The 24,131-nt window shown below is 43.5% G+C and overlaps 2 protein-coding genes across 3 annotated transcripts in view; both read right to left on the bottom strand.

The window, feature by feature from the left end:
- Nucleotides 1-10,792, bottom strand: part of LOC106606289 (F-box/WD repeat-containing protein 4) — a 35,172-nt gene extending 24,380 nt beyond the window's left edge. Inside the window, exons 1-4 of the mRNA XM_014202440.2 lie at nucleotides 10,421-10,792; nucleotides 9,187-9,282; nucleotides 8,254-8,386; nucleotides 7,905-7,990 (exon numbers count right to left, since the gene is read on the bottom strand). Coding sequence (XP_014057915.1) covers nucleotides 7,905-7,990; nucleotides 8,254-8,386; nucleotides 9,187-9,206 — 239 coding nt within the window. The 5' untranslated portion in view covers nucleotides 9,207-9,282; nucleotides 10,421-10,792. The remainder of the gene's footprint in view (nucleotides 1-7,904; nucleotides 7,991-8,253; nucleotides 8,387-9,186; nucleotides 9,283-10,420) is intronic.
- Nucleotides 10,793-15,365: 4,573 nt separating this feature from the next.
- Nucleotides 15,366-22,072, bottom strand: LOC106606274 (fibroblast growth factor 8). 2 transcript variants are annotated; one of them, XM_014202422.2, is made up of 5 exons: nucleotides 21,208-22,072; nucleotides 21,073-21,109; nucleotides 19,846-20,026; nucleotides 17,810-17,916; nucleotides 15,366-16,515 (listed from the first exon to the last, which is right to left on the bottom strand). In XM_014202422.2, exons 1-5 carry the CDS (start codon nucleotides 21,237-21,239, stop codon nucleotides 16,231-16,233), a joined length of 642 nt encoding a protein of 213 aa, XP_014057897.1. In that variant the 5' UTR covers nucleotides 21,240-22,072; the 3' UTR covers nucleotides 15,366-16,230. The 2 variants fall into 2 exon arrangements, with proteins under 2 accessions (XP_014057897.1, XP_014057901.1); XM_014202426.2 differs by having other exon boundaries at nucleotides 19,846-19,993.
- Between the last annotated feature and the right edge of the window lie 2,059 nt (nucleotides 22,073-24,131).

Below are 24,131 nucleotides of genomic sequence, written 5' to 3'. Positions count from 1 at the left end.
AGCTTCATGCAAAATAAATTAAGTTAAACGTATAGTTTAAAATGGTATGTGGCTATCTGACAGCAAAATAAAACGTTACATTTGACCTGACTCCAATCCTATCGTTATTGCCAAAGATGTAAAGGACTGGCACCACTTCTGTGAAATTCTAAGAATCCCACACAAACCCATGAAAAGGAATACTCCAAACAAAACAAGTAAGTCACCATTTATTTAAACTAAGCCCTAGCCAATTACAGAAGAATAGGCTAAATAGTAGAGACGAACACAGACCCATGCAGGCGCTGGGAATGTAGAGGCATGGCGATGGACTCCAGGGGCAATTTAGCTATGCCCCCTGCCCCCCTCCTCCTCCCTCCTCTAGCCAAAAGAGGTTGTTAATTTGTTGCGCTTGACCCCCGGCATTGTGCCCACTGTGTATCTAGTTTGTAAAAAAGTGCTTTTATCTGCTCTCTAAATATGTCTGAGCTCAAAGGGTTATGATGCTTTTATATCACCCGGGAGGGGGACAATGGCAGGGGCTCGCCCTGACCCACCCCACACCCCCCTCTGCTCTCACACACACACACACACACACACACACACACACACACACACACACACACACACACACACACACACGCACACGCACACACACACACACACACATACACACACACACACACATACACACACAGACACACACACGGACACACAGACACACAGACACACACACACTGTCCCCAAGCCCCACCCCACCCCACCCCCCAATACCCCCTCTTGGCCCTTTTGGCTTCTGTTTGTGTCCCCTCTGTCTGAGGTCACCAGGACAGCACCAGGACATTCCACACACAGCCCCTCTGCTCTGCTCTGCTCAGCCAGCTGGAACGGAACAGAACGGCCCGCCACCATGTATTGAAAACACAAAACACCATCCAGTCTCGCTATAGTAACGGCTATCCTCTAACTAACAACAGCTCAACATTACATTTCAGATTATGCCGATTATGAGAAAAGTGGATTTCTATAATGGATTACAACAATAGACTATGCCATTTAGCAGACTCTTTTATCCAAAGCGACTTACAGTCATCATGCATATATTTTCCATATGGGTGGTCCCGGTAATAGAACCCACTATCAAATAGAACAACACCTCACTGCAAAACTCCCCTATCTGACCTAAATAACTCGTATGCATATGTATCTGTACTGATGTATGTATGTTTACAACTGATAGATGCTACTGAATGTAACTTAAATATATGAACATGGAAATGTAATATATGAATGTATTTGGATGGAGGCCTAAAGTAATGGGTCTCTCTGTTTTTCTCAGTGTTGTGTCAGTAGGACCTGTTTTGGTTCTGTTGTTCTTATTAAACATTTGTGGAGTTCAGTCCTTGAGCTATTCTTGTCTATTGACATTCTGCTTTATGTCATGCTGCATGTTTTGTGTGGACCCCAGGAAGAGTAGCTGCTGCTTCGGGAACAGCCAATGGGGATCCTAATAAAATACGAAATACTATCCGGGCGCTGCAAGTGCCAAGCTCTACCAACTGAGCTTTTTCCACATTTTGTTAGGTTACAGCCTTATTCTAAAATTGATTAAATTGTTGTTGTTTTCCTCATCAATCCACGCACAATACCCCATAATGACAAAGCAAAAAAAGGTTTTTAGAAACGTTTGCACATTTATAAAAAAAAAAATGAAAAACAGAAATATACATTTACATAAGTATTCAGACCCTTTACTCAGTACTTTGTTGAAGCACCTTTTGCAGCAATTACAGCCTTGAGTATTCTTTGGTATGACGCTACAAGCTTGGCACACCTGTATTTGGGGAGTTTATCTCATTCTTCTCTGCAGATCCTCTGAAGCTCTGTCAGGTTGGGAAGCGTTGCTGCACAGCTATTTTCAGGTCTCTCCAGAGATGTTCGATCGGGCTCTGGCTGGGCCACTCAAGGACATTCAGAGACTTGTCTTAAAGCCACTCCTGCGTTGTTTTGGCTGTGTGCTTAGGGTCGTTGTCCTGTTGGAAGGTGAACCTTCGCCCCAGTCTGAGGTCCTGTGTGCTCTAGAGCAGGTTTTCATCAAGGATCTCTCTATAGTTTGCTTCATTTATCTTTCCCTCGATCCTGACTAGTCTCCCAGTCCCTGCCGCTGAAAAACACCATGCTTCACCTTAGGGATGGTGCCAGGTTCCCTCCAGAAGTGACGCTTTGCATTCAGGCCAAAGAGCTCAATCTTGGTTTCATCAGACCAGAGAATCTTGTTTCTCATGGTCTGAGAGTCCTTTAGATGCCTTTTGGCAAACTCCAAGTGGGCTGTCATGTTCCTTTTATTGAGTAGTGGCTTCCGTCTAGCCACTCTACCATAAAGGCCTGATTGGTGGAGTACTGCAGAGATGGTTGTCCTTCTGGAAGGTTCTCCCATCTCCACAGAGGAACTCTGGAGCTCTGTCAGAGTGGCCATCGGGTCCATGGTCACCTCCCTGACCAAGGCCCTTCTCCCCCCGATTGCTCATTCGGCCAGGTGGCCAGCTCTAGGAAGAGTCTTGGTGGTTCCAAACCATTTAGTGTTCTTGGGGACCTTCAATGCTGCAAAAATGTACCCTTCCCCAGATCTGTGCCTCGACACAATCCTGTCTCGGAGCTCTACGGACAATTCCTTTGACCTCAAGGCTTGGTTTTTGCTCTGACAAACCATTTCTGTGCACGGGGCATTATCATGCTGAAACAGGAAAGGTCCTTCCCTAAACTGTTGCCACCAAGTTGGAAGCACAGAACCATCTAGAATGTCACTATATGCTGTAGCATTAAGATTTCCCTTCACTGGAACTAAGGGGCCTAAGGGGCCCGAACCATAAAAAACAGCCCCAGACCATTATTCCTCCTCCACCAAACTTTACAGTTGGCACTATGCATTAGGACAAGTAGCGTTCTTCTGGCATCAGCCAAACCCAGATTCGTCTGTTAGACTGCCAGATGGTGAAGCGTGATTCATCACTCCAGAGAACGCGATTCCACTGCTCCAGAGTCCAAGTTACTTTTTCATGATGCTCCCGAAGAACCGTTCTTGTGCTGACTTTGCTTCCCGAGGCTGTTTGGAACTCGGTAGGGAGTGTTGCAACCGAGGACAGACAATTTTTACACGCTTCAGCCCTCGGCGATCTGTTCTGTGAGCATGTTTGGCCTACCACTTCGTGGCTGAACTATTGTTGCTCCTAGACGTTTCAACTTCACAATAACAGCACTTGACCTGGGAAGCTGTATCAGGGCAGAAATTTGACGAACTGACTTGTTGGAAAGGTGGCATCCTATGACGGTGCCACAATGAAAGCCACTGAGCTCTTCAGTAAGGCCATTCTAGTGCCAATGTATGTCTATGGAGATTGCTTGGCTGTGTACTCGATTTTATACACCTGTCAGCAGCGGGTATGGCTGAAATAGCCAAATACACTAATTTGAAAGGGTGTCCACATACTTTTGTATATATGGTGTACCATCCTATGTTCACTGGGTAGTTGTATCATTGACCCAATGTATGCTATGATGTAGACCACAAGTAGTGTTGTTTCCATTCTGTACATTGAACAGCAGGCCTTGTCTCTCAGGAAGAGCAAGTGAATGCCAGGAACACCTGTATGAGGTGTTGTGTAATGAGAGGCCTGTGAGATGTGTGTTTGTGAGGTACCTATGAGTTGTGCGCATGGGTGTGTGTTTGAAGTAGCTTAGGCGTGTATAAATTTGAGGTACCATATGTCTGTGCGTGTCAGGTGTGAATGTGAGATGTGAGTATGTGAGTTATGTACGTAAATGTGTGTATGTGTGTGTGTGTGTGTGTGTGTGTGTGTGTGTGTGTGTGTGTGTGTGTGTGTGTGTGTGTGTGTGTGTGTGTGTGTGTGTGTGTGTGTGTGTGTGTGTGTGTGTGTGTGTGTAATGAGTGGTTCAGAGGAGCTGTGATTATTCTCGCCTCCTGCAGTGCGGGTCCTCCGGCTCTGTGGGCCCTAGAGAAAGCGCCCTGTATTTAGCGTGTGGGAACGCACATTCTGCCCCTTATCGCTGCATTGTTGCAGTCTCTCTCTTTTCTTCTCTTTTTTTAACTAATTGAATTCTTGACTCCTGAGCCACAGGCCCAGCCTGAGAGAGACGAAAGAGAAAGACATGAATTTCAGGCTTTTTCTTGCGGTTGAGTGGGGCAGAGCAGTGGGGGTGAAATTGGAGTGGGGGGGCTGGAGGGGGCGTCTCCCTGTACTTTGATACTAGAGGTCAGAGGTCAGCCTCCCTCCGTGGTGAGAAAGTGGCGAATCGGGGCGGTTTATCCAACAATCATTTTCTTTGGAAACTTTCAAAGGCATTGCCCCTGCAACATCTTTGTAGTTGTGCTTGAGGAATTCTAGACAAAACAAACCCCGAAAAAGCGCCCCTTTCTCACCTCTCCTCAGGGTAGCTTCTCCCTCCAGTGGCTTCCAGCCCCCTCTCCTTTACGAGTGGTCAGTGTAAACCCCCCTCCCTCCCCCACCCCCTAGTCTTCCCGATATACATTGTGTGCCTGCATTTTGGCGCTGAGAAATGGATTGATCTCATTGGCTCTTTGACACTGAGCATCAAACCCTAATTGGTTCTTTGGAGTAGTCTGTTATTGGCTATCCATTGCTGCTCACCCTGTAACACATGCACACAGGTGATTCTCTGGGTGTGTGAGTGACAGCTTTTGTGGTGACTCTCTCGTGGACACACAGTTATCTGATTAACTGATTAACACCAGAGTTCCAATCAATCAATTTATCAAATTGTATTTGTATGGCTGTTTTTGAAATAAGCCTATATTTGTGACAAAGTGTCAGACTTAAACCCACAATGAAAAAGCCAAGGTGACAATGGCAAGAATTCCATAGGAGGGATAAACCTTGCTTTCATTACATTGGTCCTAGACCATTTCCTTACTCTTCCTACAGAGCAATACAGCAGCAGTAAACAGCACCATAACTCAATGCAACAACATATGGTATGAAATTTAATCAGCTGTGACGCCATGCTCTCTCCCGTTGAATAGTGACCTGCCTCGGCAGCTCCAGCGCCCAAGACTCAACCTGTTCGTTCTTGTTGGCCCAAGCCTGTCTGCAGGAAACACCTCAGTCGACTATTAACCACCTGCCCGCCTCCTTATAATTCAAAAGCACATCATCAAGAGTGGAAAGAGAGGGTGAGAAAGGGAAATAGAGAGGAAAAGAGAAAGACAGAGACAGAGAGCGAAAAGACCAGTAACTGAACCCATTTTCACCCTCATCCTCTGTCACTAACACAGCAAGTCCTCATATCTAACGTGTAGTCTTAGTACGGTATTGGGGAGTAGGCCTGTCCCTGATCATGTCAGAGTCAAGTCCAAAACCCAATTTGACCCCTTTTACTCAATTGCTGATCGATGACAGAAAACCTCTTGGACATGGACCCAACAAAGCCCAAGCCTATTCCAGTAACCATTTGCCATATGAGGTGGGCCTCTGGACACATACAGTATCCCACAGCGTGGTGTGGAGAGATACACTTGATTGAGTAATGCAATCTGAGAGAAAAGGCCAGGGCCAGATTTACTGCTGGGATCAATCTCGTCCAGCGCAGGCAGGGACAACACGGGGCCGCATCAGCCTTGGCATTTCACTGCGGCCACAATACACCTCTCTGTAATCCTCTAACAGACCTTGAGGTGATATTCACTGTAAAACGAGAGAGAGGGAGATGGATAACGAGGGACACCGAGAGAGGAAGATTACACAGAGAAAGGGGGAGCAGGGAGGATGAAGAGAGGGAGAGGGAAACATTTCAAAGCCCCCAGCCTGAACACTAAGGTCAATATAAAAAGAGCAGTGGCAGTGTAGCGGAGCGGAGGGATGACCATTGGGTAATAGCAGTATAGTAGTGGTACTATTGACCACAGAAGTGGATATGACCATTGTTGGTTAGCATACACTCAATAGCATGACAGCATAACAGATACTGTGGGAAAGCAGCTCTAGAGGAGTAGTGAAGCTACAGTACGGTAGCATGGCTACAGCAAGGCATAGCCACGTTAGCAATAGTATGGCAACCCCCGTCTCCTGCTGCCCCCTCTCTCTCTACTCTTTAGATTCCTTATTTTTTATTTAACCTTTATTTAACTAGGCAAGTCAGTTAAGAACAAATTGTTATTTACAATGACGGCCTACCCTGGGAAACCCTAACCCAGACGATGCTGGGCCAATTGTGCGCCACCCTATGGGACTCCCAATCACGGCCGGTTGTGATACAGCCTGAAATCAAACCATGGTCTGTAGTGAGGTCTCTAGCACTGAGATGCAGTGCCTTAGACCGCTGCGCCACTCGGGAGCAGGGACAATTACATTTACAACACAAGGGGCTCCCTCTCTCTCCCTTTCCCTACAACACCAAATCAAAAACATGGCGCAACCACCCTGTCGCTTCCGACTGTCCTTTAAAACAACATTAAACAAACTTTAAATTCCATGGTTAAACGATGTCATGCAACACAGTTGGAAGAGTGGAAAGCTGTACAATAAACAGTTGGTTATCAGATTTTTTTTAAGCCATTTCCTTATTGACAAGACCTGTGTCATGCAATCATTTAAAATGTATTGGCTGTACCATCACATCACTGACTGGCTATGACATCTCTCTCCTTGTATCCCCCTAGCTCCAGAAGTGATCAGTTTGAAGGGGTAGGTGAGTTTATAGGTTTATCAGTGAGTTGACACCTTGATTCCAAGGGGCCTTTTAATTAACCAGGTCATTGGCCAGTGTGTGGAAGGAGCAGATCCATTATCAGGGGGCAGCAGGCTGAGGCACGGCTGCTATTTCGACCAGCAAATTGGAGAATTAATGAAGTGGATAATCGCCCCGTACTCTCAGAGCTGACGTCCCGGCTGAGCAGACAAGGCCACCGGGGCTCAGCGTGAGTGTGTGTCAGTGTGAGAGTAATATATACTGAAGGAGTGTGTATGACAGAGAGAGCGAGTGAGTTCATATTGTCCGTGACCCTGTCTGTGTGTTTCTAAAATAAAAGTGTGTTTGTGAAGTTGAGTTTCTATACTGAATGAATGTATGGCTGAGGGGGCAGGGGTCAATGAGCAGACACAGCCAGTCTCACTACAGTATCACAGTCTTCCAGGTCTACCCCATTTCTATTCCAGTCAATGAATGGAAATGGAATGCATGAATCTGAACAATCCACCCAGAAGATGATGGGTGTCTCTGATCGCCTAAATTGAACAGAGTTGACCCAGGGCCTGTTAGCCGAGGGGAGCTGCCCCCTGTGATCGTGACTCATGGTGTTTCCACTCTGCTGCGGCTTTAAGGCCAGTTTGACGGATCAGCTGCCTGCCGGTCTGGGGCAAGTGGTGAAGCAGGGATACTGTTACAACCTTGTGCGTCTGTGTGTCATTAAGGGTGTCTGTTTCTGTGTGTGTGTGTGTGTGTGTGTGTGTGTGTGTGTGTGTGTGTGTGTGTGTGTGTGTGTGTGTGTGTGTGTGTGTGTGTGTGTGTGTGTGAGCAACATTAAGTGTGTGGGTGTGTACATGGCTGAGCAATCAAAGGGCCTATGAAGGCAACCCCGCTTTGCCTTGATATCCTGTTTTTTCACCTCTCTCGATCCCTCTTTCACTGTTCCCCAGACCACCTGAGGGAAATAAATATTGTCCTATGCAGTAAAAGAGGACAATGAACCCACTGCTAGGGTTCATCTAGCCCAAACCTCAACCATCACCTAAACCCAAATTGGTGGATGACAATTGTTTACATAACAATGGCATTACCAAAGCCAGGGTGTTGTACTGGACCATGGGGGTTGTCCTGAGGGGGCAGGACACTCATATATGATGTTAGTGTAGCTGTCCGACTATTTTGGAACATTCTAGGCATGTACGTACCTCTGTGTGGGACTAATAGCCACAGACCACACCTTGTCATTCATGGGGACAGTGCCTCCGGGGCAGTTGGAAGACAAAGTCCAAATCTAAAAGAAAACATTAGGAAAATACTAACATTAAAACCATTGCACATGCGATAAAACCATAGTTGTCTGTGGTTGACAGTTAATATGCTAATATGCCACAGGGTGGAACACACAGAGTTTCTGATGGCAATTTATTCGCCCAGCTTGCATTTGACACATACTCTCGGGTTGCCACCCAATGGGACACTACAGTAGAGCTCTGTCAGCCAGTAGCATTTTAAAGAAACTGACACATTATTTGCTAGCATACTAGTGTGTCTTACCCGGGCTGTTCTGTCTCTGGAGCCGCAGACCATCAGTCCTCCTATGCAGCCCAGGCAGTTCACCTTCTGCTTGTGACCTGAGTACTCTACAGAGAACCCATTCCTCCTGTGGTGCGCCAGGATCTTACCATCACTGAAAGAGACAGATAATAGTTCCTCATAACAGACATGAGTGTGCTTCTATGGCCGTGGGTCTGCAGTAGTGATGATGCTTCTATTTCCTTTAGTCTAAATATGTTCACAGCAGGAACGGCATATGAGTACTGAAGCAAAACGCTGGACTGAACTTCAACCACTGATAATATTCCTTCCAGGGGTTTGGGTCAAGGTGATTACTGCTCGTTACCTTCCTCCACTAACGAGGTGTACACTCCGATGTCTGCAGCCTGAGACAGATACAGCACCTCCCCATCGAGGCTGTATCCATGGCAACAAGCCGTGGGGGGAACACACACAATCGAAACATTTGTTTTTCTACACCTCGCTTCAGACTTCACGGATTGAGGTGACACGATGACTAAAAGGAGATAATGATCCTCCCTTTTGTTGAAACCTTGTCAATTGCACAACCAGAAGGGAACACTTTTTAAAGTCATCTAAGGATGGACAGTAAGCCAACCATTGACTCTCTGGATAGGGCATAGCAGTACTCATAATGAGCTTCTCAGCCCCAACATCGAGAACTAGAAGCTATTCAGCAACCATTTTCCAAAGACATTAACACCTAAATATCTAATACCATTTACTTGTATACAGCTTTATGAAAACAAACTAACAATAACTCTATAGGAACTCATTGTCAATTATTTCTCCCTAACCCTTCACCTGCCAATCCCTGTCGTGTGTTCAGTTGGGCTAGAGATGAGATGGATTGGGATAACTTCTGAATCTACACTATGTCACCATGAGGCCAAAACTCACAAACACACTCACTTAATCCTCCATTTGAGCATGACTTCCTTTCTGCAGAACCCATGGCTCCAGTTCTGAGATACCTTCACTCTGTCCTCCAGCGGGATGTGGAGATACCTGTAACACGGACAGTGATGTGATGACACAATTATAACCCCCGAAGAATAAAGAATAAATATAACCTCCGAACAGACGACGCTCACAAACAATTCCCCAAAAGGCATTGCATTTACAGCATTGCATGATATGAATATCACATGGCATAGTGGGACACCTCAAACAGAACCATATTGTTTATACGCATGTTGCAATTAGGATCTAGAGGGGATAAAAGCAGCTAGAAAGATACAAGACTGGTCGGACTTCAACTCAACAATGTCATCCAGGTCTGGGTTCCCAAAAGCATCGTAGCAATAAGATCATCTTAATTCCATTTAAACTAAATGGACGAAAGATTATTTTAGTGCTACAACGTTTTGGGGAAAACCCAGTCCAGAATAGTAGCATATGTATTCACATGTGTTCAGGAGGCTGTGCCAGAGGGGGTGGATACGGGCTGGAGGAAACAGCCTGCTCCTCTCACAGAGCTGAGGGATGTGGTATCCTGTAGCTCTCAGCAGGAATGCCAAGTTCATTTACACTGGCGTTAGGCTGCATCTCAAAGGAGACCCATGGTTTGATTAGAGTGGCTGTCACTGTGGCACATGGAGCTGTGCTGGGGGGAAGAGGCAGTGATGCCAGAATGGCTCAGGTCCAATTCACAATGTTAGGTTCTCTAGACCAGTCAGTTAGACTCCACAGCAGCAAGTGGGAAGAAATAGCCTATTTCTTACAATGAATGTATCATGAAATACAGTGTCGCCATGTCAACGTAACTACAATCACTGACCGAGTATTTTATTCTCATCATTATGTAGCAGCATGACTGTGCAAAATAAGGAATGTGTTATTATGCAGCTATAACTGATTTATAAACGCTGTTAGTTATATCTATAGCGTGTAACCACGAGGCTATCTGCATACACTTTTACAAAGAAACAGAAACGTATTCCTGGGGCACCATACTGAAGCATTGTAGCCCATGCACTACATGCTACATACAGTGTTGCATAATTTTGCATCAAGGACAGCGGTGTGACTGACAACTGACTGTAGCAAGCCGGGAAAAGATGTAAACACTTGGGAAGTCATGATGCTTATTTATCATGAAACGACCACTGTAGCCTACTGTACGAATAACAAATGTATTTCTTACACATCTGCTTCTTGTCATGACATTCCAGTGTTTATGAACTCTTTCTCTATCTTCCTCCATACTGCGTCCCGATTAGCAAAATGGTAAATAGTTTTGCAAACTTGAGAAAGGCGACTCAAAGACTTGTATTCCAAACATGACATGATGTGGTAGAGCACATCATCTGGTAACTGGAATAAGAACATTTTAAGTTCTTATTGAAGAAGGTTTCTCTTTTCCGTTTATGTGTTGCCCTGTATATTTCTCTAGGAGGTGTATTGCCTCTTCTGTGGTAGTAAAAAAAAAAGTTTTAAATAACAGCGGTAAACAGTATTCCATGTTTTCAGAGCGCGTGAATAGAAAAGACACAAGAAGCCGTTCCAAAACAGTAACAGCAGATCACGCGATGACGTCGTGCAACGTAAAGACGTCATACACCTAGAACCTGTTGCTCTGTCAGGGGTATATGTATAACGTAACAGGCGTGAAAAGAAACGCATGGAACTAGATCACCTACGTACTGGTTTTGACGAGAAGGGGGAAAAAAATGTCGGGAGAAGTTCTGTTCCGCATGTTCAACCAATCCAGTAAATGTTAATGAGTAGTTAGGGGTGGAGTGTTGCCTTTGTTAACATCCAAAGGAAGTCCTGTCAAAGGCTCTTTCCATTTCCCCCGAAAACCGGAACATCCGGCTGTTGGGGACATAGCAAAGGCTAGGGTATATGAAATTACATGTCTCACTCTCCAATTACTATATTGCTTGTATTTGCAACAGTATAAGCAACAGTGACATGTATTGCTTTGCTATACTGTGGCATTTTGAGGTGTTGAAAACCTACACAAACATTCCACAGTGCTCTATAGCTAATTTCAACAACTGCTGTAATTTTTTGTTTTATTCTGCAGCTTTATTTACTAACTCTGAGTTTAAGCTCGTCATTGCTTGGCCAGGTGGTCTCTTTGGCTGTTTCTCCTTGTCTTTACTGTTTTCTATTGGCTATTCTGGCATGGGCATGAGTTCCCCGGCAGCAGACATGCTCCGTGGCTTGTGGAATGCCCCTCGGCCCCTCAGTCCTTCTGAGGGGCAGAGGCATATTGACTGACCCAGTCTCTCTGATGTTTTTGTTGTGGGTTTTTTTGTATGGCGAGCTTCTTGTCATTGCTGGCGGACCCCCATCTTGTCAGTATTTAAAGCTGTCATTGTCTGACATGTTTTTCTATTACAGCCACAATGGGCCCGTTTGATCAAGGGTTATGGTATGTGATAGGCTGTTTGATCAGAGGTCATGGTGTGTGATTGGCAGAAATGCAGCTTCTTGGTGGCGGTTTCTATTTAGACCAAAGTGGCAGCGTAACCTTATCTCATTCCGCGTTGTGACTGTGTTGCTCATAGAGAGGTGACGGAACTGAGACCAAGTTCCTTGCAGCAACTGGATGGCGACCAGGTCAAACACAGGTGACCAGGTCAAACCACTTTAGGACCATAGGGACCACATCCTACATCAACATTATGATTTAGAAAACATTGTGATCTAAAAAACAATATCATTTACTCTCTGTATGTATCTGACGAATACAGTTTCTAAGCAGAAAGCACCTGCGGTTCTTGGGATGATGCCAACTGTGAAATACTAGAATACTGTGAAAAAGAGTACTGTGGAAAAGGCGTTATAATGCAAGGAACAATGGTTTCAAAAATGTTTCAAAGTGTTTTATTTTCTCTGGACAAGTTTGTATGCATTGTAAATCATGTGAGAACCACATATGTTAAATCTATCTGCATGCAAAATATTGCTCCTTTTCATCTGCAGTTCTAAGGAATCTATGTCCAGAATTTAAGGTTATTCACCAAAAGCAATAAAGTACCAAAAGTTGTACAGTGGTGAAATTACTACTAATATTGACTATTCAACTGTCGTAAAGCTTAACAGTTTAGTGTCACTAGCATCAATTTGTGCACATTCACATCATGAGGGTGCTCTAGCCTTCAGTTACAACAGGCAGCCCCAAAAGTCTTTGATCAGCTGTGCATAACGGCACATCATTGAAATATGCAGATCGTTTCTTAGATACGTGTCCTCTGTTGAAAGCTGCACACACTGAAAGGCCATGTCCCAAACACTGGGACGTCTAAAAAAAATCATTTATGGTTGGGTTTCCAGCTGAACTGACATGGCTAAAAGGAAATGAAGAGGTTGGGAGGAGAGAGCTGGGGAGCAGAGGAGCAGAGGGGTACGTGGGGGGGGGGGGTCCCTTTTGATCTTTTTAAGGCAGAGTGGGGGGACTCTCCCTGAGCAGGCAAACACATTTAACTGGTAATTGTTCAGATCATTCTGACAATCAGTCTTGGAAATGCATGGACAAACAAAAGTTTACAGCTCCAATTGGAAAAGTCAACAGGTCTCCCGTAAGGCCCGTATAAACAATGAAACGTATGAGTTGGAGCTCCACTTTGATCAGTGTTTGCGTTTCAATTATCCAGCTTGGTTTGGCTGCTGGCTCTTCCCTAACATTGAAGGAAGAATAAGGACATGGATTTAAGGGGATCTCTGTCACTTGGAAGGAAAATCAATACAACTAGTATTCTAGGCTCTAGGAATGAAATTAAGAAAATGGGAGTTAACTGTGCACTATTTCTGGACAGTGTCAAACACACAGAAACCTCAAACCCGACTTGGTCATTGATTGCTGCTTATTGTGGTTTTCCTGTTGTTTTTTGTTATATTCTTTATACTGAGAAAAGTAGATGGTAAACACACCTGAGACCTCAGTACGAGTCTCCTGATCAGGAAGATAATAAAGGAAAGTTTGTGGTATTTGATCTCACAGAAAAGTCAGTTTAACTAAGGCAGTTTGTCCAGGATAGTATTTTACTTTTTTTAAATTAAGATATGTTTAGATGTTATGAGTTTTTTTTTATCAGGGCAGTTTGCATCAGTTTGCAGCAGTTCTGCTTAGGGAGGCAGGGTCGTGCTCCCTGCTCACCCCTGCTATTCTACTGTCTCGGGGAGGCTAAATTGCTCCCTAAGCAAATTAAGAAGGTAGTTCTTGTTTATCTGGGGTTAAGGACGATGGTTGTGGCTCAATAAAAAACGAAAAAAGCAATTTTACCCCCTGTTTCTGCAGCAGAATTGCTCTGCATTTGCAAGGCATCACAGGCTACACAGAAGGTGCGACTTTTCCCACAACTTGCTCCTTCCCCAGTGTCCATTGGGGCTTTAGAGTCATAGGACCAACACAGAGCTGTAACGGAGTGGGCAGACTAGGAAGTCACTACAGAGAGCCCAGGGGGACAGAAACCCTGTTAATCCATCATGGAAGGACTCAATCAGATTAATGTCAAGTTTTGTGAATAGACCTTTTAATTCAGTCTTCAAGTATGGAAGAGCATTTCAACTCCTAAGCACTGACTTAACAATTAAGATGTGAGGTTAGATACGTTAATAGATACGGTAAGATATAGTAAGGAGTAAGAAAGGGGGGGTGGGGGGGGTAAGATCATGACCATAAAATAAAAAAGGCATTTGGGATAATGATCCTCCCCAAGACAACAGAATTCAGTCAACATCGAAATATAGTTGTATGTACAGAATGATATGCAGTAAATCTTAGACATAAATGCTCTGGACTTTCATATAAGGGACATTACCAATTCGAATCTACAATGAACAGACGCCTTGAAGTATAAGTTGCCAGTGAAGCCTGCCATGCTGCTCTTCACTGAGTTCCATAATTAGATTTTGCTCTGCCATACAGAGCTCAACCAGAAGGCCTTACTATGCTTTAAGTAGAACACACACCAGAACTATGGACGGCCGAGTGCAACCGAGTGCCTCCAGAATATCGGACGTCATTTTCTGTTCATTTTTCAAAGATTCTACACCCTCGGCAGGTGGTCCCTGTAACACACAGTGGCCATATCAAGAGGCTGATAGAGCCTGCTGCGCTTGGCTGCCCCTCATTCTGATATGTGTGGGGTTTTACAGAGATGCATCACCGGGTCTTGTTCTGCCATGCAGAGCTGCATCAAGAGACCCTTCTGTAGCAAGATAGTTCTGCTTAGTCTGATATGGGGGAGCAAGAGAAGCAGAAGGGTTCAGAAGACATCTTGGAAAGAAATGAATCCCTGGAGACACTGTGGCCAAGGAGTTGTCAGAACCCAACCTTCCTCACTCAGCACAGCTCTCCACTCATGAGGACACTGTCCACAAACAAACACACACACACACACCGGGGCTGTCCAATCAGATTATAAACACACACAACGGGGCTGTCCAATCAGATTAAGCCCTGAGGTGTTAAAGGAGTGAGATGAAAGAAAAACAGCCGTCTGCACACAAAGAGACACAGACAGTTACTGAACCTGGAGAAACCAAAGCCTTAAACAAACACATTGCTATCATCTCTGAGACAGTTACTGAACCTGGAGAAACCAAAGCCTTAAACAAACAGATTGATATCATCTCTGGAGGACCAAGCAGAAGAAGACCAACACACTTCTATATGCTAAAGGGCTCCAACATCAGTGACCTGCTGTAGTCTTACACTGCTTGCTATAGACTGCTGCTTGGCCTTCTAAGGGGATAAGAGTAGCATTTCAAACAGAGCAAAGCAGGAGGGAATCTCTTCCCAACTCTTTATCAAACTTTACAGAGAGATATTTTTCTACTGCATGGTTGGAGGACAAAAACATTTCCCACTTTAAAGTTGACATTTCTAAGATCAACTCAGAGAAACAACCAATAGAAAGAGATCTCTATTAACAACAGAGTTCAAGGGTTTTAGATGTATGCATAAAGGGTTTGAAAGCTGGGAAGGAATGACCTTCTGTGTTATGTACCATCAGAATGCTTATGTGATCCAAGTGACCTGTGTGTGTGCGCGTGGAGTGACTTAAGCCATCTCCAGTGTGTGCTTAATGACACGTCCACTTTCCAAGGCGGTTCAATGAGTGTACAACAACCACTTAACAAACAAGAGTTTAATATCAGTATTCTAATGTACATTTATTACACATTTTAAATAAATATCCCATCATTAAAATTATTTGCACACATCCTCAAATAAAAATAGATTTATATATGTATAAAAACAGACAAACAAAAGGGCAACAAAATCAAAGGGAGTTTCCTACATGTCGATGCATTTTTACACCTCTAATTTAGTTAGAACTATAGCAAGAAACCTGCGATTATCAATGTAGCTGCCACATTTTCCATTGTGTGTACTTAAAGCTCTATTTGCTTTAACTGTGTTTGTCTGTATAGAATTCCAGAAGTATCAAGGGCAAACCACAGTGTTCAAAACAGAGGTGCCGTGGCTGTAAGACTGAATGCGACATTACTCAATACTGAGCTCCTGAACGCAGCATTTATGCTTTGTGTGTGTGTGTGTGGGTGTACTGCATGTGTCTCTGAACGCAGCATATTCTGGCAGTGCGGTCGATCAGGGCCCTTCAAGTCTCTTGGAGCAGCAAGTGTGAGTCCAAACAACTCTGAACCGTCAAACAAAAGTAAAAACACAACCTAAAATACAGAGATGATAAAAAGTCCACGCTCTACGAAAAAGTCAGCACCCCAAATGTCCGATGAGTTATGTGCATCTAAAAACAACTTAATACAGGTCAGTACTAAAAGTCTCAAGTACAAAAATAGACTTCTTATTTGTTTCTGTTTTCTTTACTTTCTGATTTATTTATTTTTTAAACTACATGTTAGGTATAGTAATGTTCAGTACAAAAAAAATGTCTCTAGAGGTTTTGGACAGAGGAGTTCATTTCAGCTTCAGTCAGTGTTTTTTCCTCCTCTTTCTCTCCCTCTCTGCCCCCCCCCTCAGCGTTCGGCTGAGAAGCGTGTGCGTTTAGTCCTGGGGCTGAAGGGGTAGTGGACGAAGTCAAAGGGCTTGTGCTGGGCCGGATGGGTGGGATGGGATCCCAGAGGCAATCGTTTCATAAAATGGACCTCGCGTTGGTGCTGCCGCGTTCGCGAGCCTTTCCGGGGGCGTCCACGTCTGGTGAAACCCATGTACCAGCCTTCGTAGCGTGCGTTCCTCAGCGCCGTGTAGTTATTCTCCAGGACAATCTCTGAGAAGATGCAGTCGTGGCCTTGCCCATTTCTCTGTGAAAGACAAACACACACACACACCAGGTCAGTCTGAGGTTCTGAAGGAGCTTTCGATGAAGATTTACAGATGGAAAATATCAGACGTATGAAGGCTACCCCGAACAGTATGTCCCTGCACACACACACACACAAATACACATGCATGCAACCCTCCCCACACACATGAAGCATATGCTACAGCCATTACAGGCCCAGATCAGAGAGAGGGGATGACAGTAAGCGATGAGTCTCCCCCCTCAGTAAACACAGAGACGCAGGCAGTGCACCAAGGACCACTCACGGGTCAGCAGCCTAAGACACCATCATAGGAGAAATACCTCAGGAGTTCAAATTCTTTATCAGCTTCATGTGTGGATAAACTAGACTAGTCTCCCTTCGGTACAATCAAATACATGGTTGACTAGCATCCATTCTATCTATATCTACGTTTTGAGAAATGGTCCGACAGGGTGGATTTTTTATTTTCCTGCTGGCTTCTACAGTGAGAGCGAAGGGAGTTTGTGCTCTTGTATTGTGAGCAGTAGCTAGGCCCTGCGTCCTCCCACAGCCCCTCCAGCCCAAACTCCACTGGTCTGTGACACGTCACACACCGGCAACACTAACTTAGCTCAACGAGGTCAACCTAGATGGACAAAATGGGTTGTTAAAAATAAATCTAGCATTCATGCAGCCAGCAAGCAAGTGCAACACACACAAATATACACATACAGTCATTTAAACACACACACACACACACACACACACACACACACACACACACACACACACACACACACACACACACACACACACACACACACACACACACACACACACACACACACACACACACACAGGCTGTTGCTGGGCCGGTATGGCAGAGAGAGGCAGCTCAGGGCAGATGGTGCACCTGGCAGGGTTCTGTAGGGGGGGCGGAGATGGCAGCCCTGTTTATTAGCCAGCACAGCGAGAGAGGAGCAGAGACACCCTCGGACCCACAACACGTTACACAGAGGAGGAGACTTCCAACAACATACAACGACTCTAACCCCTCTCACATGCAGAACCTACCAGAGGTGGACAGTTCTGGAGCCTAGCTATAGAGAACCAACAAACAGAACCACAGCCACACTGAACTATGGTAAGAACTGTTGCAGAGTGGCCATACAAATCCACTGGTCTTAGAACCCCCAAACAGAACTACAATACAATCAAACAGCGGAACCACAGCCGAAGAACCTCGAAAAGCGAGCCAATGGAAAATGATCATAACCCTCACTGCAGTGCTCAGAGGAACTGTTCTCTCTACCTTTCCGATCAGCTTCCCCCTCTTGTTCATGCAGATGTAGAGTCCTGTCTCTGCTCCTTTGATCCGCACGCGACTTCCAAACGTGTCTGTCTCTACGACCAGTTTGGCTGAGGAAACAAAGGAGTTTTATTATCAACCAGGCGTTGCCAATATTAGTAATGTCACGTTGCTCAAAGACGTAGTTTGGTTGATTCAGTTTATATTTTTATACGAGCAAATTCTATATATCATCAGACACACACACACACACACACACACACACACAAAACCTGTGGGGACCATTCCTGAGGATTTACGCAAACTTAAATTCTTGCAGAATGACAAAAACATGTGTACCTCAATTCTTTGAAAACTGAAGAGGCCATCCTGGAAGGACTATCAACTTTTTTTTTCTTCTTTTTTTTGAGATTTCTACTCACTTCACACATAAGCACCACATTCATAGATCACGCTTGTAATCAGAAGAAAGAAAATACATAAATAGAAGTGTGTTCAATGGTTTATCTATGTGTCTATGTGTACTGTAAGTCTCACAATTTCTTCTATGGTTGTAAAATAAGGAGGTGTGGGTTTAACAAACTAAAATGTGCTTATCTATTTTGTTGTTGCCTTCCACGGAGGCACACAATGCCTACCTAGCCATTATAAATCCATTTTTTCACAGGCTTACAAACAGTTATTATTCCCAACCCCCTACCTACATGACGATGACACACACATTCATAGACCAACATTGGGAGAAATAAATAATCCATTGTGCATCTGATAGTTCTACTGCTCAGCCTCTATTCTTGTTAAACAGATCCAAATTCAACAAATAGGACTACTGACATTACAAAATTGTTAGCCACTTGTGTGTCCCTTATTAGAGATTCTAACCCCTCTTTGATTCATGCACACTGTGGTCATTGAGTTACAGTTATAATCAGATGGTTGGACTAAACAATAAACGCCTCATGCAAGCCACAGCTGCAGACCCACACATACAAGCTGCTACCAGGGTAAAGGTGGCACTGGCACAGGTGACCGGAGCACCTCCACACCCCCTGGTGCAAACCACAAACACACACACACTCAATAAACCACATTAGACAGGGCCTACAGCAGGATACACACAAAGCCAAAGGTCCAGTTTGCTGCCAAATTATATTTCATTCTAAAAGCATTCCATGGCAATTAAAAAAATTAAATGTTTTATTTTAAAATAGAAATTCCAAGTTTGAACAAAATATCCATCTTTGTGAATATTTAAAGATAATAGATAAATGTAGCCTGGCTGTCCAGGGGAACTGTGCGTAAAATGCAAGCGGGCTAGTTGGAAATTCAGCGCGGTCTATTTTTCTTATAAAGCTGGTCAGAGTAAAGAGAGAGAGGGCTATGCAGGAAATGTTCAGAATGTTAAGGTAAAATTATTTCTAATGGCTCTTCCAGACATGCGTGTCTCTGGAGAATCACCTACAGCACAATATTCAATCCAATTTAAATTTGAGGTCCGCGGCCTCTTCTCAACAATACCTGATAGATACAGTGGCGTGTTATTTACCGTAAATAAAAGAGAGAAAAACAACTTCTGTTTAATTTAGTCGCTGTATTAGGTTACTAACCTCACACTGGGCATAGATGTCTAGTTTGTATTTAGGCCTACATTTGGTTGAGTTGTCAAAGTGAAATCGACTAAAATGCCACCATGTCATTGGATTTATGTTAAAAGTTGGGTGAAAAATATATGAAATGCCCTTACATTGATTCGTTTTTCACGTTGATTCAACGTCATCACATAGACTTGGGGGGTTGAAATGATGATCCAACCAGTCTTTGCCCAGTGGGTTCTTGCACATGATTGTAATACAAAGAAAATTGGCCTTTAGACCCTATATGCCTATAGGCATAGCCCAACACTGTTATAGCCATAGGGCCTACGTTCATTTTAGTAAGTTAGTTTAGAGTTTTAAACTTAATGCATTTTGGCTAGTTAAAACTGAGAAAAAGTGGGAGGAACTTGACACAAGTCCACAAAGTTTGTATATTGGGCTTACCGTATACGTCTCCATCGTCTGCCATGGCGTTGATCTTCTTGTTGGGCAGAACCTGCACGTGCTTCCCGCTGGTTCGGCTGTAAAGCTGGTAGGTCCGAATTAACCTGCGGCTCACACGGTCCGTCACCTTGCTCTGTTCGCTTACATGCTGCGTGAAATTAGGCGAGGACTGATTGGTTACCTGTCAGAAATTAAATGTCATCACAATCAGTATTTGGGAAAAAAAATGGCTTCAAAGTAGGCTAATTACAGTTGCCAATGTTTTAAGCAATAATATCCTAATTTTGCTCTAAAACCAAAAGAAGCCAATTTCTAAATATGTTTCCAATTTTCTTTAGGTCTACTTGCCATTATAGAATATAGGCCTAATAACGCATCACTTGATAAAATACAATAGACCATAATGATTTAATCCTAATGCAAAGGCCAACAGTTTCTTAAATTATGTATGCATAATTTTTAACGTAGGAAAACCTTGAAATGAAAAAGTGGGCGCAAGGTGCAACAACTTGTGCGTAAAAGTGAGTGTGGGCATATAGCGTGGTGTTAGATAGATACTAAACATGTCTAAAATATCAAATAGACTAAACATAAATGTGTAATATTTCACTCACAATAAAATGGAGCAAGTGGGCATATTAATGACTATCTTAAACGTTTCCCTATTTGACACTTAGCCATACGCCCACGTGTCTGTTTCAAGGGACGACAGCTAAAGGAACAATGACGGAAACTTTTGGCCCTAATATTTGAACCCCAAGAGATTTTTCAGACTTGCCTTTCCCCACGCGATGCCCCTTCTGTGCCCACGCATCCTGCGCGAGGCAAGTATGTTCGCAAGATACCTGCCAAGCTGTGACGCGGGCGGCTTGCAGCGCGCCCGCTGCCCCTTGCGCCTTGGGACCCAGCTGATATGTTATATCACAAATGATATGACGATCCATCACCTCTCTCTCCCTCACTGCTCGCTATTATTACCCAGTGCTTTCAGTCCCAGAAACCATATGTTTTAACAATTTACATTTGATGTTCTACGATTTTTCAAGATGCTAAAATAACGACATGTCGTCCAAGTAGATTTACAGTTTTATCCAATAATGAATAAATCCACTGAGAATGAACAGTTTGTAAACTATTTGTAAATGAATCGAAAACGCGTGAGATATTTAAAATCATAATCAAACATAAAAATAAATGTTATATTTCAAATCATGCATATGGACATACCTGAGCATAGTAGCAGAATGCAAAGAAGTGTAGGAACCTGAAAAAGAGAAACAGAAATGAGTTATTATACATTAGGGCACGTAAATCACACATTAATCAACAGAAGGAGAATTGGGAGTTGCAGGAAATACTCACAGATAACTCAACTGGGATGGGAGGCGTCGCATGTTGATTGTGTTGATTGTTCCTTCGATAAATGCAGCTGACAGGGCTTGCGGTGTTCCAAAATCGAGGTTATTTGGTAAAGATAAGCTTTGTGAAACACTGGTTTCGGTTGCAATCCTCGCTCTTCAAAGACTTCATTAAAATCCCAAACGACCAAGGCTGGAGGACGTGTTATTTTTTTTGTCGTTGCAAAAAAAATGGGCTACATTTCACGTCAAATAAATGTCCATAGACTGTTTTGAAGACTGACGCTCACGAATTATCGTCAACCTTGACAGTAAAATGCGAAACTGAAAATGATCATTGATAACAATGATGAATGATTATTGATAAGTGTCTGTCTGTCGGTCAGGCGGCCCTCTACTTTACCAACGTTTAAGTGCACTTAGAAAAGGTGCATTCAAGTTTTGGCAAAAGCGCTGGTGAGTTTTCTAATAATAAGGATACAAATGCAAAAGAAAACAAGGTCATCCTATGCCAATGAAGATGACAGTTCATTCGCTGTAATATTTATCTCTTTGTAATTCCTTCAGAGAATCCTCAGTAGCTATCTTCCAGTTTAGCCGGTTGTAGAGAGTTTATATATCGAGCTTCTCGGTGGTGGATAACGTGCGCGTCCCTTGCGTTCAGAGCGGGTGATGTTGCCTCATTGATCGGTAGTGCAGGACTGGCGACTCTCCAGTCTCCCCTCCTCTCCTCCCATCGCAGGCTCCAATGTCAACCCCTTGTACGCACTCACACCCCTGGTTAAAATGGAAGGACGATCTGCGAGGAACAAGCCCCCTTTTTCTGCAGAACAAAAGCCACCCCCTCCCCCTGCATTTAAAACATATATTCACCTGAGGAAAAGTCAACACTTGCGGGGAGAAGCAGGAGGAGTCTTACATACCCAGTGCGCAATGACGCTTCTGCGCCGAATTACCGAAGGAATTAATGAAATTAAAAAAATAGTTAACGGAACATTCCTGGTAATTTGTCCTATATTAAAATCTATTCCAAATTGAAAGAGAAAAATTCAAACACAAATTTGCAATCCAGTTTAGGACAATGGCCGCATATCATCAATGCAAATGATTTTGCTCTAGTTTACAGCTACATTATTATGCCTATAGATTTGGCCGGTTTTTCGTTTTAAGGATGAAACAGATGTGTCACTGGGATGAGTGCAGACTTGTAAAATGCGTATCTTGTGTATTGCCTGAGAAAAGTGAGAGACTGACATAATAACAGGATTACAGGCGATTAGCGTTTTTAAAACACCCCCTCCCTGCATCTGATAAAGGGAGATGCATTAATCTCCAGTAGCCTACTTCAAGATATAATCCATAATTGAAACAATAACAAAGCGTACTCCCCACCCCTGTTTCACCAAAAAGCTAAGGGATTGGGGCTGGAGAAATCGAACTACTCTCACATTCATAGTCAGAGCTATGGATGCAAGGACTGTATAATTTTGTATAAATGTATAATTCTAACCAAGTTTTGAGGCTATACAGTGTTTGTTTACATGTACGTTGTTTACACAAATTGGAGTAAAACAAGTTTATATTTTGGGTTCTGATGGGGTACGACATTTGAACAAAGCTCATGGGACATTTATAAGTTATATTCTTTAAGAAGCAATGGGTATATATCATTAATAGAAACACAAATATCTCCCCGCCATGCTAAACCCCCCTGGTATTGTGATGGTGAGCGGTAAGCATGCCCTGGGGGTATGGTATTTGTTCTTCTGTAACTTTCTCACTCATCATTATTCACGACTCATTCAGGACTCTCCGTAAACACTGTAGCATCCACATTAATGTAGAAGTGTTTATAACACATTCAATACTTATTTACAATAAAAGTGACTCCAAAATGTCACAAGGCATTATTTACCATTCATTTATACTGGGCACAATATAATCTGAAACACAACCAAAACAAACAGCAAATGCATCCAACACGTTTGTAGAGTCACAAGCTTGATGTGATCATTGCTTGCTAGGAAAATGGGACCAAATACTAAACTTTTGACTACTTTAATACACCCCTAAAATGGTGGGACTATGTACAAGAAGTGCCTTCATTTCTAAATGGTTCACCCGATATGGATATGATACCCTTAAATGAAAGCTATCAGTCTGCACTTTAACCTCATAGTCACTGTATCATTTCGGATCCCAAGTGCTGGAGTACAGAGCTAAAACAAAAACAAATGTGCCACTACTGTATATAGCCTACAGTATAAGTCCAAAAATGGATGCAGCAACTAAGGATTCTAGCTTTAAACGGCCTCTCTCACCCAATGTTTCTCATGGGCTCTTGGACATTGAGGCTTTCAATGAAGAGAACTAGGGTAGATAAACAAACATAAGGGTACGTGTATATCTTTGCAAAATGGGACCTTACATTAAACAGAAACAATAGCCTATTGATTAGCCTATCCAAATGATCATTCACTGTCCCGAATACAACAGACTTCTTAAACGAAAACTCACTTAATTATGAGAGAGACCAGACAGAACTATTTATTAATGAGTTGTGTAAGAGGACATTCTCACCTCGAATGGGTGAATGGGCCATTAGAGGGGACATGTCTTCAAATGAATCAGTCAATTATTTTATTTTGGTTAAGAGACTTATCAAAGCCCCCTTAAATGCAGACTCCACCCCACTCTTTATTATATGGGACCTAGAACATGCTCATCACCAAGAAGACCATCTGGTTTATTGATTGCCTGCAATTAATTAGGCTGTGGTCCAGCAAGCACAGACTTTCTGGTGGTCGGATCCAGAGTTTAGTTTCAGCCACGCGATGGTCAGACAGACACGCAAAGGCATGCCACTCATTTTAATATTTGATTGACATCATTTGAAGTTTATCTTTTCAATTAATGTGTAGGACCTAC

This window comes from Salmo salar, chromosome ssa01 (assembly GCF_905237065.1).
Source record: "Salmo salar chromosome ssa01, Ssal_v3.1, whole genome shotgun sequence".
NCBI lineage: Eukaryota > Metazoa > Chordata > Actinopteri > Salmoniformes > Salmonidae > Salmo > Salmo salar.
Note: the sequence above shows the minus strand (reverse complement) of the source record. Positions and strands in the feature narration are given on the sequence as shown.

Excerpts from the sequence above, each read along its gene's own strand:
- LOC106606274 (XM_014202422.2), bottom strand. The coding sequence starts at position 21,239 with ATGCGACGCCTCCCATCCCAGTTGAGTTATCT. Across the intron at positions 21,110-21,207 it reads CCATCCCAGTTGAGTTATCT|GTTCCTACACTTCTTTGCAT; the intron begins GTGAGTATTTCC and ends TCTCTTTTTCAG. Across the intron at positions 16,516-17,809 it reads GGGGGAAGCTGATCGGAAAG|AGAAATGGGCAAGGCCACGA; the intron begins GTAGAGAGAACA and ends TGTCTTTCACAG.